Source organism: Penicillium canariense (assembly GCF_028826845.1).
Source record: "Penicillium canariense strain IBT 26290 chromosome Unknown utg000001l_segment0_segment0, whole genome shotgun sequence".
Taxonomy (NCBI): Eukaryota; Fungi; Ascomycota; class Eurotiomycetes; order Eurotiales; family Aspergillaceae; genus Penicillium; species Penicillium canariense.
Window position 1 is genome coordinate 1855447 of NW_026622728.1, and position 14001 is coordinate 1869447.

Sequence of the window (14001 nt, forward strand, 5' to 3'; positions counted from 1 at the left end):
TAACCGCCCTGGGGGTGTGGAGGAGGGTTGGAGAGAAGAGAAAGGAGAGGGGGGGGGGGGCCGTTGGAGGAGTCGGTGAGGTGTGTTTTTTATTAGCGAAGTGGCTTACGGTGACCTGCAGAGTACTGTACCTCTACCAATACCTCCGCAGTACCGGGCGGCGCGAGTGAGCAGTGGGACGCCCGAGGTACCGCCCCGTCACTTTGCGCGAATTTGGGCTGGTATGGTAACGCCCGTACTCAGTATACCATCAGTAATGTTGGGCTGCAACTGTTTCTTGTTTGTTATTTTGGGAGTATAGGGGTCCAAAATGATATTCAGCAGTGACGAGGTCTTTGGCTGTCTGATACCTAGCCGGCCTGCTGTGCTAATGTCTATCTAGAATGTGTGATGGTGTCGGCGTCCGAGGCAAACGACTGGTTGGTTCTAGCCATTAAAGGGTTCGGGGTTCCCGCGGGGCGCCGCCGTCGCCTTGATTGATTGTCAGAGAAAGGGCGCGTCTCAGCTGACCAAAATAACCCCCATGGCTGCTGTGGATGGAACCTGGATTTTACCGTCTTTATATCCGAGCCATCACCTATAATCATAGACCGGACCTTCTATTCCTTATTCTTCCCTTCTTTATGCCTATGACTCTGAGAAATGGCCTAACAGACCCGTTACTGGGCTGTCTGGGGGTTTCCTAAATAGGCAATGTCTCATCTGCTCCAGGCCGAGCTGACCACCTACCATGCAGTGCCATATTTGGTCCGCGGGCCATGGTTGCCTGATATCCGTGGCACCATACACCTGCATCACTCTATATGCCCATCGCGGGCCCAAAATTTGCAGTCGCAAGGCGGGCAGATCAGCGCGGGTCGGTTTAGATGTGTAGATCTAGCTTGGTCAAACGAACTTGGGCTTCGACTTGAACCTGTTTGCATGAATTTAGATGGAGTAGAAACGTAGAAGTTGCTCTTTATTGAAAGAAACGATAGCGATTTTCCTGACTATGAGTAGACGGCAGGTTCGTGTAGAATGTGCTAGTGGTACAGCCAGGGTCCAATAAACATCGGAAAACCGGGGTATAAGAAAAAGGAAACAAACGGATACAGGGAACGATCGAGAAATTAAACCAGGAAAGCAAAAAAGATCAAGGTAACGCAGGGAATCCTGTCCCTCGAGGTGGCGATCAAGACAAAAACAACAATGGCAAACAAGAGAACCTTCCCATCCTACAAGGATCATGCATCGCAAAGTACCAAAAAAACGAAAAAAACGAAGGAACTCGAAATGAATACATGTGCAAAGCGCTCAGAAGAGGAGTTGTAAATCGAGATATCTCAAAGCGCATCGTCGTAAGATGGTAAAGAGATGTGCCGGCGCAGGGGTCAGAACACGTTTGAAACAGCCTCGGGCTTTTTGGTACCTCCGGACCGTTCTTCCTCATCCAGTCGCCTGCGCCACTCCGCCAAGCTATCGCTCATCAGAGCAGGGCCATCGCTGTTCTCCTTGGTCGGAGTCCGCTCCAGGTCCAGCTGGCTGCTCAAGCGATAGTTGCGGTTGGTACTTTCCCAGTGGGTGCGGAGGGCCTCCAGCTCATTAGCGAGAGAGTCTAAAGCCATGGATCCACGATTGTCGGGGAAAGTAGCCGAGTCTTGAGACACGCTACTATCGGCGCGTGTCCGGCCAACGGCAGTATTGCTAGACGCGTTGCTGTGAGTGCGGGAGATGCCATTGGTTCCCTGAACATGTTGAGACTGGCGGCGGTAGTGGCCCACGGAGGTTTCAACCTGCTCCAGGAGCATATTGACCTTCTGCTCCGCATCCGTAGCACGGATCTCAAGGTGGACGTTCTCCTTCTTGAGCTGCTCTAATTCACTGCGGCTGCGATCGGCGGCCGCAAGCAGTTCGTGCTTGGAGCGCTCGTGCTCAGCTTGCACCTTCTCCTTCTCGGCTTGCGCGGCGGCAAGCTCCTCCTTCAACTCCTTCATCTGGATCTCCAGACTCTCGAGCGAGGACGAGGTATTTGACTCCAGATCCGAGATGGACTTCTGGAGCTGAGCACGCTCAACCTCCCATTCAGCAAGAGAGTCCGACTGACTGCTGCCGGTCTCCACGTTCTTCTGGGAGGTCTCCAACTCGGACTGCAGCTTAGCATTCTGGATCTTGCACCGGCCCAGCTCATCCTTCATGCGCTTCAGCATCTTCTCAGTACCCTTGACATAGTGCACGGCCGACTGGTAATCATTCTCCAGCTGCTCCAGCTTCTCTCGGAACGCGCGGTCAGCTTCCTGCTCTCGGGTTTCGAAAGAGTTCTTGAGATCATCATGGGCCCTCATGCTATTCGACAACTGTTGCTCAAGCTCTCGCAATCGGCTCTGCTCTGGAGTGCCGAAGCGGGAGCCTGGCGATTCGAGGCGGGGGGATCGCCTGCTATCAGTGCTGATACCGCGTTCACCGAGGAGATCCTTCAGAGCAGCGTGCTGGATGGTCAAAGCATTCGCATCCCGTTGGTGGTTTTCAAGCTGAGACTTCAAGTCCCGGCTTTCCGCAGTCGCCGCCTGGCTCTCCTTCATAGCGGTTTGAAGCTGTCTCCGAAGCTGCAGTCCCTCGCGGCTGGCTTGCTCCTGGTAAGCCTCCAGGCCAGCGATCCGCTCTTCGGCGCGACGCAGCTTGTCAGCAGCCGCATCAGCAGCAGCTTGGTTAGCCTTCGCCAAGGTGGTGGACCGTTCGATCTGAGCCTCCAGAGCTACCACCCGTTGATCAGCACGAGACTTCATTGAAGCCTCCAGATCAACAGACGAGGCACGCTCAAGACCCGAGACGAAAGCGAGCTTGTGCATTTCAGCCTCCTTGGCATGGCTTTCAGCCATTTCTTCGGCGTCCCGTAGGCGCTGAGTGGTGTTTTCCAACTCGGTGGTTCGCTCTTCATGTTCAGATCGGAGCTGTAAGAGCTTTCTCTCCAACCCTTCACGGCGCTCTCGCTCCTCCTGCAGCTGCTTCTCGAGAATTGCGGTCTTCGCACCCGAAGCAGCGACGGCTTCCCGCAAACTGGCGAAGTTGGTGCCAAAGTCCTTGAGGCGTCCTGAAGAATCTTCGGCATGTTTGAGAAGCTCCTCCTTGTCGATGATGAGCTGCTTCAAAGCGGCCTCAGCTTCTGAACGCAACAAAGCCTCCTCTCTGGCGGTGGCTTCAGCACGGTGCAGCTCAGCCCGCAGATTCTCCGCCTCCAGTGCGTTGTTGGACATCTCAAGCTCTGCAAGGCGCTTGCGGGTGGCTTCGTTCGTGTCCTCGGCCAGCTCTTTCGCTTGCTTCTCCTGCTGCAGCTCAGTAGACATCACATCTAGCTTGGCCTTCAGTTCCGATTGCGAGGCGAGAGCCAACGCTAGGCGGCGTCCCATATCAGTCGGACGCTCATCCTCTTTATCACGAGAGCCCTCGGGCTGTGGAGTGCCTCGCTGGCTGCCACCGTGGGCAGCAAGTCTAGTTCGCGAGTATGCCGCCTCGCTGACAGCCACATCGCGCTGATGCTCGACTTCGGCGATCCGCTTCGAGGCGATGGCTGCCTGTCGATCCACGGTCGCCTGCATCTTGGCCAACTCAGCCCGCATGGAGAGGAATGCTTCAACGAGAGGGCGATCCTCATCATTGAGAGATTCATTCATGCGCTCGTCGATGGCAGGGCTACTTAATGCATTCGGGACGTAGCCACCCTTTCTTGCCAATGATAACTCGGATGCATACCACGCATTTCGAGCCTTGGCAACCTCCAACTCCTTAATCAAGGCCTCCTGATGAGGCGTCAGCCGCGGTGACCGGGGCTCATCGCCGAGGGTCCTCGAGTTGCGGAAGCTCCGAGATTCGATAGAGCCATCGATGCTAGGGGCTTGTCGGCCGAGCACAGACTCCTCTGCGCTGTCCATTGAGCCCCGCTGACGGTGCTGACGCAACGACCGTTGACGAGCAGGTGTCATCATTGGGGCTGCCTCACCAGCCTCCATTGCCTTGGCAGTGATCTTTTGCTGCGGTTGGGTTGGGGTTCGTTGACCGGAGGAGCCCGGGCCATCTGGTGTATCCTTTGCGACCGGAGATTCCACATTCCGATCGGCATTGGCGGCACGAATATCCACTGTCGGGGTAAATCCACGATCGTTCTTTGTTGGTGTTTTGCTGCGAGGGTTCGTTCCTGGTTGGGGTCCATTAGCCCGAGGGCCAGGAGAGGGGGCTTGCCCAGGCGGTGGTGGACCGGATGGCGCTTGTGCAATTGAGGCTCGTGGGAGTCGGGATCCGGGGCCGAGATTGGGATTCGATCCAAATTCCCCAGGCTTTGCACCCGCGATTTGAATGATGCTCTCGCGGGAGGGCGTAGGTCCGCGACGCAGTTGGTCCGGGGTCGCGTTCTGAGCCTCTCGAGATGTGCGTCCAGAGGGAGGACCTTGCTTCTCGCTACTCGCTTTCCTGACAGCGGAGAGAGGGCCACGATCACTCGACTGCGAATCATTAGGGTACCTAATTTTGCCAGTATCGAGAATATATGCCATGCTGAGCTCTGCCGGGTCCCGCGGGGCTGAACTCGGCTCGCCAGCCATCACAATGATCTGCTTGCCGAAGGCTGTCATGCTGTGACCTGACCGGGGAGATGGGGCGGGACCCATGTTCTGGAAAGAATACCAGCGGCGGGTTGTGATGCGGAACGCAGACAGATCCCCCAAATCCATTCCCTCGTCAGTACGACCACCAAAGACATACATTACGTCGTTGACTAGGGCGGAAGCGTGGCCCTCCCTGGGAGTGGGAATGAAGCCAACGCAGTCTAATTCAGTCCAGGCGTTGGCGCGGGGATCGAAAGACCAGACATCGTTGAACCATTTCACACCATTTGTTCCTCCGAACCTGTTCTAATCAGCTCAGGTGTTCCACTTCAGGCTCCCAGGCATATTTTGCTTACAGTAATAGTTTATCGTTGTGGCTGACGAGGGTGTGGTTGGTTCTAGCCGGAGGGATTTGACCCTCGGGAGGCCCACCCTCGTGGCTGTTTTGGATGAGTAGCTCCCACTTGTTTGTGGGGTTCTGGAGCTGATTCAAATCGAACGCCACCAAGTCATTGAAAAAGAAGCCTTCCACTTGACCGCCAAAAACGTATAGTTTCGAGCCGAGGATGTTCAAGGTGTGGCCATAGCGCCCGGAGGGGCGAGGACCAGGAGGAATTGCGCGAGACCATTGACGCGAAGCTAGAAATCTCACGTTAGGGCCGATATACTCTGCAAAATGCAATGTCAAACCAAACATACATGTGTTCAAAAGGTATAAAGTGTCGTCCAGGGCATCGGTGTCATTGATTTTAGTGTCACCGCCAAACACAATGAACGCATTGCCCACCAGCAAGCTGGCATGGCCCACTCGAGGCCCTGGGCCCTCGGAAACCGTTGCAATTTGGAAACAGGACAGGCTGCCGCCGCTGCTCTCGATCATCCACAAATCTCCCTTGACAGTCGAGCCATCAATCAGACCGCCCATCATGTAGATATCTCCTTCCTTTGATGCGACGGCATTGATCGCAGCGCCATATCGCGGGAAGGGGTTTGTTTGAGGAGAGGAGAAGTTGAGGCGACGTTGCGCCCATGGGTAGAGAGAGGAATTCGGGCTCGTCGGAGATACGCCATTAGGTGGCTGCTGGGGTCGCTGAACCTAAAAATGCACAACCAGGGTCAGGAACGCACTATCGGCCACGACGGAAGGAGATTCTACTCACCTGCGACTCGGATTCCGCCCTTTGTCGCATTCTGATTGGTTCCGGGCTGGTCGGACTGTTAGCCGAATTGAGAGAGTTGTTGTAGCTACTGCTAGGCGTGGGCGACTGCTGCGCGAAGGCATTCCCTTCCTTGACCCCGTTGGTCATGGTTGGAGCCACGCCGGATGCTGGGGCGCCCTCAGAGGTATGGACGTTCCTCGCCGCCGGAGGGAGCGCGGTCCCTGGTTGAGTTTTCTTGGATTTAAACAAAAAGGCCATCGTTAAGGTATCGTAATCGGTCGTTCAACGGCACAATGGGAGAAATCCGCGCCCACTGGTCGGACTGCGCAGGCGCCGATGCGATTGTCCCGAGAGTGAAATCCGGCCCCCAGCGGTATCAAAGGAATGGCGAGTCGGTGAGGTCGGAGAGGGGGGATGGTAGTGCGACCGGGGCGGAGGAACCAGGGGAGAGATGCGGTGGTGTTTTCAGACGGGTGTGGAGTCGGGAACCAGGAACCACTCAGGGAACCGTCGAAAGAGTCCCATCCACAGGCCGCTCAGCGTTCGAGGAAAAAAAAAAAAAAGGGCCGGGGGGGCGAGTGGAACACAGCGTCTCACCCAGCGATCGCAGCCCTCAGGGCATAGAAAAGAAAATAGGAAATGGGGCACGGGGCCAAAATGAAAACAGAGGGGAGGGGAAACCGGATCAGAAAGGAGAAGAGAAGAGGCCGTCTTGGAAAGGAAGAAGGAGAGAAGCGAAAGTGGTTTCAATCTCCCGGAGGTTGGCTAGTCAGACTAGTCCTAGTGGCCATCCACCAGCAGCGGCAGCAGTAGCAGCATCCACTTGGTATGGGGGAAGCCAGAGAGGCTTGCATACTCAGGGGCATCGGCTCCAACGGCCAGAACCGGCGCTGGTTGGCTATGCGCTCTCATTCTTGGGCTCCGGTTTCCCAGTCTCCCAGCCTTCGATCGTTATGGGCCTCTGGATTGCCGTGCGATCGGACAGTCTTTGTTTGTTGACTTGGCCGTGCGCCATTACACCGCTATCCTAGACAAAGCATCGTCCTCGGGGAGATTGCGCGCGTCAGAACTGTGCATAGATCGCACCCATTTGATCCAGCGTCATTTCCGGAGTACGCATAAGCATAAACTATACCTCCCCGAGAAAGCGCCCGATATCACACAAGTCTCGTTCGCTATCCAAGCTGCCGCCAGACCCCGCCATGTCCCGCGCCCGCAGAACTACCTCCTGGCTCTTTGTGCTAGAATTATCATTACTCCATAGTTAATTACGCTGGCCAGCAGGACCAGCCGCGGGGTTGTCCTTCCCGAGTGCTCGACGTGCGAACAAGCAGCCACCCAATGGCTGGCCAGCACAGCCGATTCCACACGGCGATCCACTCCCCACAACGTGCAGGAAACCTATCGAGTTCGAACAGCTCCCACACTGTAGCTGGGAATCATGGCTGGGCGCTTTCACTCGCGGCTCTCCCAGTCGTCCGGTCACATAACTATTCGGAACAGTGTACTGGAGGGCACCCTAGAATGCGGACGTATACAGCAGGGCCAGCAGTTGACGTCCATCGGGGGCGTGATAGATCCCTGAAAAAAGGGGGTGCTTGTTGGTCCTTCCCTGCCTATTCCAGGAATTCGGGGCTATGAAGATCGCTGCTTCATGAGTCCCTGAGCGCCCCGACCGCTTCTTAGTTACGCTGGCTAGGGATGACGGTCACCATGTGCGACAGTATACCGGCCATGTCAGTATGCACCGTCTGGAGTTATCATAGACTCACATCACTCGTCTGAAGAGAGAGATATCTGCACTGCAGTCTCAATGCCGGTCGTGCGGACTAGACTAGAGTATTCCTACCGATCGTGCATACCTCCTGGATGTCTAGTGAGACCCTGGATGTACGGGGTTCTTCCTACCCTCCCACGGCGTCGTTGTCTCAGACATTGTGTTCATTGCCATCCGCATCAACGCTTCGGCAGGGGGAAACTTAATAGAACCACCTTCATTGCATCATCAATTCTCCTAGAGGCGGAGTGGGTATATGGCCCAGCCACAACTGAGTACGGAGTAGCTTGGACGGCAAGCTGCGAACTCCGTGGGAGCTTGCCAAGATCTGTCGCCGAGAATTAGGGTTTCTGGTGCTCCCAATTCAGGGCACGAGAATGTCTGCATCCAGAGACGGGTCAGATTCAGGAGGACACACGTTACCATACGGAGTAGATGGACTTGGAGTAGGCAGTAGATTGAAAGCGTCGGCCCCAACCATGCAAGGCAGGCCACAGTTCACTGTCCACTTGACTTCAAAGTGGGACCGACGCTTCAAGATGATGTAAGCAACGGGGGTCCGGGGAATCGATAACCCGAAATCGCCCAGCATCGGAGCCTCACCGTTGTGTCGCTTGCGGTTCCAGACCTTCCGGCTGTTCTGGGCTCCTCTTGACACTGCCAGCTTGTTTTTGTGTCCGGCCGGGGCTTTGAAGTGCTCTTCGCCAGACCCACAAGCTGCACTACCTCCCTCGTCCCGGTGACGCGATCCATCACTAGCCCCAGTCCATCGGGGAGATAACGGTTGGAGTTCCTCACGCTTTTGAGCTGCCTACTCCCCCCGCGACTTTCGAATCCCCCACCTTTCGCGTAACACGATGACCGATTATACAACATGAGGGATCCCACCGCAAACATGGAAGAAACCTCCCAGCAGCCGGTGACCAACGGGTCGACCGAACCCCGCCGCCTCAATAAATCGGTCCGGGTCGCGTTTGAACCTGAGCTGGAAACAACCATCCCCGCACGCGAACGATCTCCAGCCCCATTTAGCAGCCATCATCGTTCATTCACTACGATCGAGCAAAAGTCGTCATCGCTGACACCGCCAGCTCGTCCTACGAGCTCCAGTGGGGAGAATGCCGTGCTAGCGCTGGACGAGGCGCCTCGACGACCGTCCCCTCGGAGGTCGGAGAGCAGTCGACCAGCGATGCTGAAGCGAGCAAGAAGTGATTATGGGCCTAGTCGCGTCACTTTCGACAACATACCGGGTGAGGATGAAGAAGATTTTGCTATGCGGCACGGATGGCAGGAGGAATACACCTCCAGCGAATATCTCAAGATTCTGCACTCGGTAAGCATGTGCCGGTGATTGGGGAGTGGCTACAATTCCAAGCTGAGACCAAATTCCTTCCAGAACTTCTACATGTATTTCACAGAGAAACGCCACGAGACGAACGGAATTCCCCGCGATCCCGCCGGAAGCTGGCCGAGCCAGGACTGGCGCATGAAGGACAGGCTAAAAACCGTATCTGCAGCCCTCGCAATATGTCTGAACATCGGCGTTGATCCCCCCGATGTGGTTAAGACAAACCCAACCGCCAAGCTCGAATGTTGGGTGGATCCCACCTCGACCACCGGCGGGGGTCAGAACAAGATCATGGAGCAGATCGGCAAGAAATTGCAAGAACAGTATGAGACGCTGAGTCTTCGCACCCGATACAAGCAATACCTAGATCCATCGGTCGATGAGACCAAAAAATTCTGCATCTCTTTACGTCGGAATGCCAAGGACGAGCGAGTGCTTCTACATTACAATGGCCACGGAGTGCCGTTGCCCACACAGTCGGGTGAAATCTGGGTGTTCAACAAGAACTACACCCAGTATATCCCTGTACCTCTTTACGACCTGCAATCTTGGCTAGCTGGCCCCAGTCTGTTCGTTTTCGACGTATCACATGCGGGGAACATTGTTCAAAACTTCCATACGTTTGTGGAGAAGCACGAGAAGGAGAATGCGGAGGCGAAGAAACGCGACCCCAACGCCATTGTGCAGAACTATGGCGATTGCATCCTTCTTGCGGCATGTCAAAAGACCGAGTCTCTCCCAACAAATCCCGATCTACCTGCCGATCTCTTCACATGTTGCCTGACTACTCCGATTGAAATTGCTCTGCGGTTTTTCATTCTGCAGAACCCCTTGCGAACTGATATCTCTATCGATGATTTCCGAGTCCCTGGGCGTCTTCAAGATCGTCGCAGTCCGCTCGGAGAGCTTAATTGGATCTTCACAGCGATTACTGATACGATCGCATGGAACACTTTGCCTCGCACTCTGTTCAAGAAGCTTTTCCGACAAGATCTGATGGTCGCTGCTCTGTTTCGCAATTTCTTGCTTAGCGAGCGCATCATGCGCACCTACAAATGTCATCCCATCTCCTCGCCCGAACTCCCCGAGACGCATCATCACCCCCTCTGGAAGAGTTGGGATCTTGCGGTGGAGATGGTGCTGTCACAATTGCCTGCCCTGATCGATCAAGAGGAAGGCCGCCGACAGTACGAATATCAGCATTCCACGTTCTTCGCCGAGCAGCTCACTGCATTTGAGGTTTATCTCTCGTCTGGTCCCACCGAGAAGAACCCGCCGGACCAGCTACCTATTGTCTTGCAGGTGCTTCTCAGCCAGGCACATCGACTGCGTGCGTTGATCTTGCTCAGCAAATTTTTGGATTTGGGTCCATGGGCCGTCCACCTGGCACTGAGCATTGGTATCTTCCCATACGTTGTCAAGCTGCTGCAGTCAGCTGCCCAAGAATTGAAGCCTGTCATGGTTTTCATCTGGGCTCGGATCATGGCTGTGGATCACACGGTTCAGAACGATCTGCTCAAAGACAATGGTATCCACTACTTTATCTCGATTCTCAACCCATCTTCTCCCATCCCTGTGGGAAATGCCAGCGAGCACCGCGCCATGTGCGCCTTCATTGTCTCCATATTTTGCAAGAGCTATCCTCAAGGCCAGAACGTGTGTCTTTCTGGTGAATTATTTGACTCGTGCTTGAGACATCTGGGTGACGTTGAAAATCCCTTGCTGCGACAGTGGTCATGCCTTTGCCTCAGCATGCTCTGGTGTGACTTCCCGGAAGCTAAGTGGATGGGCATTCGATGCGCAGCCCCCGCGCGACTTTGTGAATTGAACTTCGACCCTGTTCCAGAAGTTCGCGCTGCTATGCTGCATGCAGTCACTACATTCATTGGTATCCCTGACCTGACTGACCAGGTGGCCCAGATCGAGGAGTCTTTGGCTCTGGCGGTCTTGCCTATGGCAGCGGATGGTAGCGTGCTTGTCCGAAAGGAGCTCATTATCTTCTTCTCGACTTTTGTCAAGCGTCATCAGAACAAGTTTGTGGTGGCTGCATATGAAGAACTGCAGGATGAGAAACGATCCCTCATCCACCGTCTGCAGAGCGCCACGTCTCAGACTGGCCGGCTCGAGACCAAAAAGGGTGACCTGGTCTCCGATACAAAGCAGACGCAGTTGTCTCGGAACACAACATTCGGAACTATTTGGAAACAGGTTTTGACCCTCTCTGTTGACCCGCACCCTGACATTGCCCAGGACGCCGGCATAATCGTTGATTACATCCACCTAGCTCTTCTGGAGTCACCACTGTCGACTCTTGCTGACAAAATCAGAATTGAGATCCTGGATCTCACAAGCCATATGTCACAACGGTACCAGGTTCAAGAACAATCAGAGACGAAGAAATTAGCACCGCCCTCAACACCCCCATCATCTACCACAGTGCCTGCCAAGCAAGAAGGCTATCTTTCATTAGGGTTCAGGCGCACCGCCAGTGTTGCCGCCTCCCTGAAGAACCTCGCTTTCGGTGGCTCTATGACCGATTTATCCTCAGAAACCTCTACTCCTCCCTCGCCCTCCTCCAAGAGTCGCATGCCTATGACTCCACGCGGCCGCGCTCCTCCTGAGTGGACTCGTCCCCCAGAGGTGAACGACATGGTAGCCCCGGCAACTGCTTACAACCAAGCTCCTACTCCGACGTCTCGAGGCTTTGCTCCTAGGAACCCAGAGGTGGCACCGATGATCCCATTGAAAAGCAGATTCCTAGACTGGTCAACAGAGGTAATCCCAATCTTCATTTACAAACCCGTCGAGTCCGCCGTGGACGCCCAGGATAATGATGACCCTTTACTTACCATCGAAAAGTATTTCCGGGAGCCCCAGATGAAACCCAACGAACCCGACGAGCCTGGCAGTTCGGATTACAACGCGCGACTCTGGCGACGCAGCCGCAATGAGAAGATCATTGCGGAGACACAGCCTCTGAAGGGTAAGGCCGGCACAAGCCGGTGGGATAACTCGATCACTCTGCTGTCAAATAGCAGCCAACCGCTGAAGATGTGCTTCCATCAATTCGAGGATCACCTTGCCGTGGCGGATGATCGGGATACCATTGCGTAAGTTGAAATAGAAATGCAACTTACTTTCCTATTGCTAATCTTTATTTCCTCGTGCAGGATCTGGGATTGGCAGAATCATAAGCGGCTGAACCAGTTCTCCAATGGCAACCCTGTGGGATCGAAGATCAACGAAGTTCGCTACATCAATGAGGATGATCAGGCCCTCCTGTTGACTGGATCTTCTGATGGTGTGCTAAAGCTTTTCCGCCACTACGAGTCGGCGAAGAGCATTGAGATCGTGACCGCTTTCCGGGCCTTGCCCGAACTGATTCCCAGCAACCGGAATGCAGGCCTTGTGCTTGACTGGCAACAGGGACAAGGGAAAGCTCTGGTTGCAGGAGACGTAAAGGTGATTCGAGTGTGGAACGCAGCTACTGAAGTCTGCACTAATGTAAGTCATGAACCTTCTTAATCCCGAGCTTCGAATGCCGTTCTTAACCATGGCTCTTGTTCACAGGACATCCCCGCCCGCTCCGGCTCTTGTATCACTTCCTTGACGTCTGACCAAGTTGCTGGCAACATTTTTGTCGCTGGCTTCGGTGACGGCGCCGTCCGCGTTTTCGACCAGCGCCTCAAGCCAACCACCTCCATGGTGAAGGTCTGGCGCGAACACAAGCAGTGGATCACCAACGTCCACATGCAGCGTGGCGGTTTGCGAGAGCTCATCTCAGGTAGCCGCAATGGCGAGATCCGCCTGTGGGATCTCCGCATGGACAGCGCGCTTTCTACCATCTATGCAACCAAAAACACCCTCCGCACCTTGAGCGTCCACGAACACGCCCCAGTCTTCAGCATGTACATGCCCCCTCCACACAACACTCAGAGTATTCTGCGACTAACCTTCTTAACAGGGGCACAAACCGCCACGAGGTCAAGACCTTCAACGTCGACGGTACCTATCTCTCCACCTTTGAGCCGTACTCGAGCTTCCTCCACCACAACCGCTCCTCCCCCATCGCCAGCACGGCCTTCCACCCGCACCGCACCATGCTCGCATGCGCGGCGCTGAATGACCATCACATCAACCTCGTGTCTTGCTAGATCTAACGAGACTGTGTTTCTATCCCCTGTCTCCCTGTACGAAATCTTCTCATCCATCTTTCTATCTATTTACTTCATGGCCCTTTCCTCTGTAATATGGCTCTGAACACATTCCGCACACTTTATATGGCGTCTTGGCGAGTTATTGGGGCCTGCGCTTTTCTTTCTTTCCCCTCGTTGTTTCCCTGATTACCCGTGTCTTCGCGAGCTTTTCGCGGCTCCTTATCCCCTTAATCTATGATGCTTTCGTCTTTTACCTTATATTTTCCCTTCGATGTGATGCAGCACCTCTCTTCCAAGTGGGCGTGCTTTCTTTTCTTTCCAACCTTCTTGCTATCTGAGCTTTCAATATTCCGCGCTGGTTGTTGATTGCGTAGAAAGATGTTCTAGACGGAGAGAGCTGGGAATGTACCTGCGCTGTAATGGTTGCAGCTGGCTTGGCGCATAGATGCTTTTCCCACCATTCTTCGTGTTCTCGCCGGGTGACTTTCTTCTTTCATATCCTTCAGCTAGCAGTGCCGCAATAATATGTCTATAAAGGTGTTCCTTGAAAATTGGTTGCCTCCGGCTGTTTGTAAAAGGTCTGTTGTTGGAATGGTAGTGCATTCTAATTACCATTCTGGATGAACGGGAATCAGGGCAATCCATGTCGCGTGGCACCAGTGACTATCGCCAAGCAAAAGCAGCAGGAACATACACTTTACCATGCACCTTAGTGGACTTTACTGGAAGCTCGAAACAGCAATTTGTGAGTAAGAATATTGAGTTAGCAACATGTGGGCATCCGCGAAGTGGTAGCAGTGCATGGGAGGGAGGGGAAAGAATCCCTTCCACATCACGCTCCGCCTCCTCTTCAAGGGTCAAATAAGATAAGAATAAAAAACACTGGGCGTGGCATATGCCATACGGCACACAGTATTACCTATGAAACATGAATATCATCCCCGTCCATCTCCACCATAATCTCGTATCGTCCCCATATCTCGTC

General features: G+C 54.4%; 2 protein-coding genes across 2 annotated transcripts; one reads left to right on the top strand and one right to left on the bottom strand.

The window, feature by feature from the left end:
* Nucleotides 1–1370: 1370 nt before the first annotated feature.
* N7482_000640 (putative cell polarity protein (Tea1)) lies at nt 1371–5992 on the bottom strand (the record flags this gene model as incomplete). Its single annotated transcript, XM_056682765.1, has 4 exons — nt 1371–4875; nt 4931–5213; nt 5274–5670; nt 5735–5992. The coding sequence occupies 4 exons, from the start codon at nt 5990–5992 to the stop codon at nt 1371–1373; spliced, it is 4443 nt and encodes a 1480-aa protein (XP_056546371.1).
* Nucleotides 5993–8385: 2393 nt separating this feature from the next.
* On the top strand, nt 8386–13013 carry N7482_000641 (ubiquitin-binding TORC1 subunit KOG1; the record flags this gene model as incomplete). Its single annotated transcript, XM_056682766.1, has 5 exons — nt 8386–8844; nt 8908–11969; nt 12030–12363; nt 12430–12767; nt 12824–13013. 5 exons carry the CDS (start codon nt 8386–8388, stop codon nt 13011–13013), a joined length of 4383 nt encoding a protein of 1460 aa, XP_056546372.1.
* Nucleotides 13014–14001: the final 988 nt, after the last annotated feature.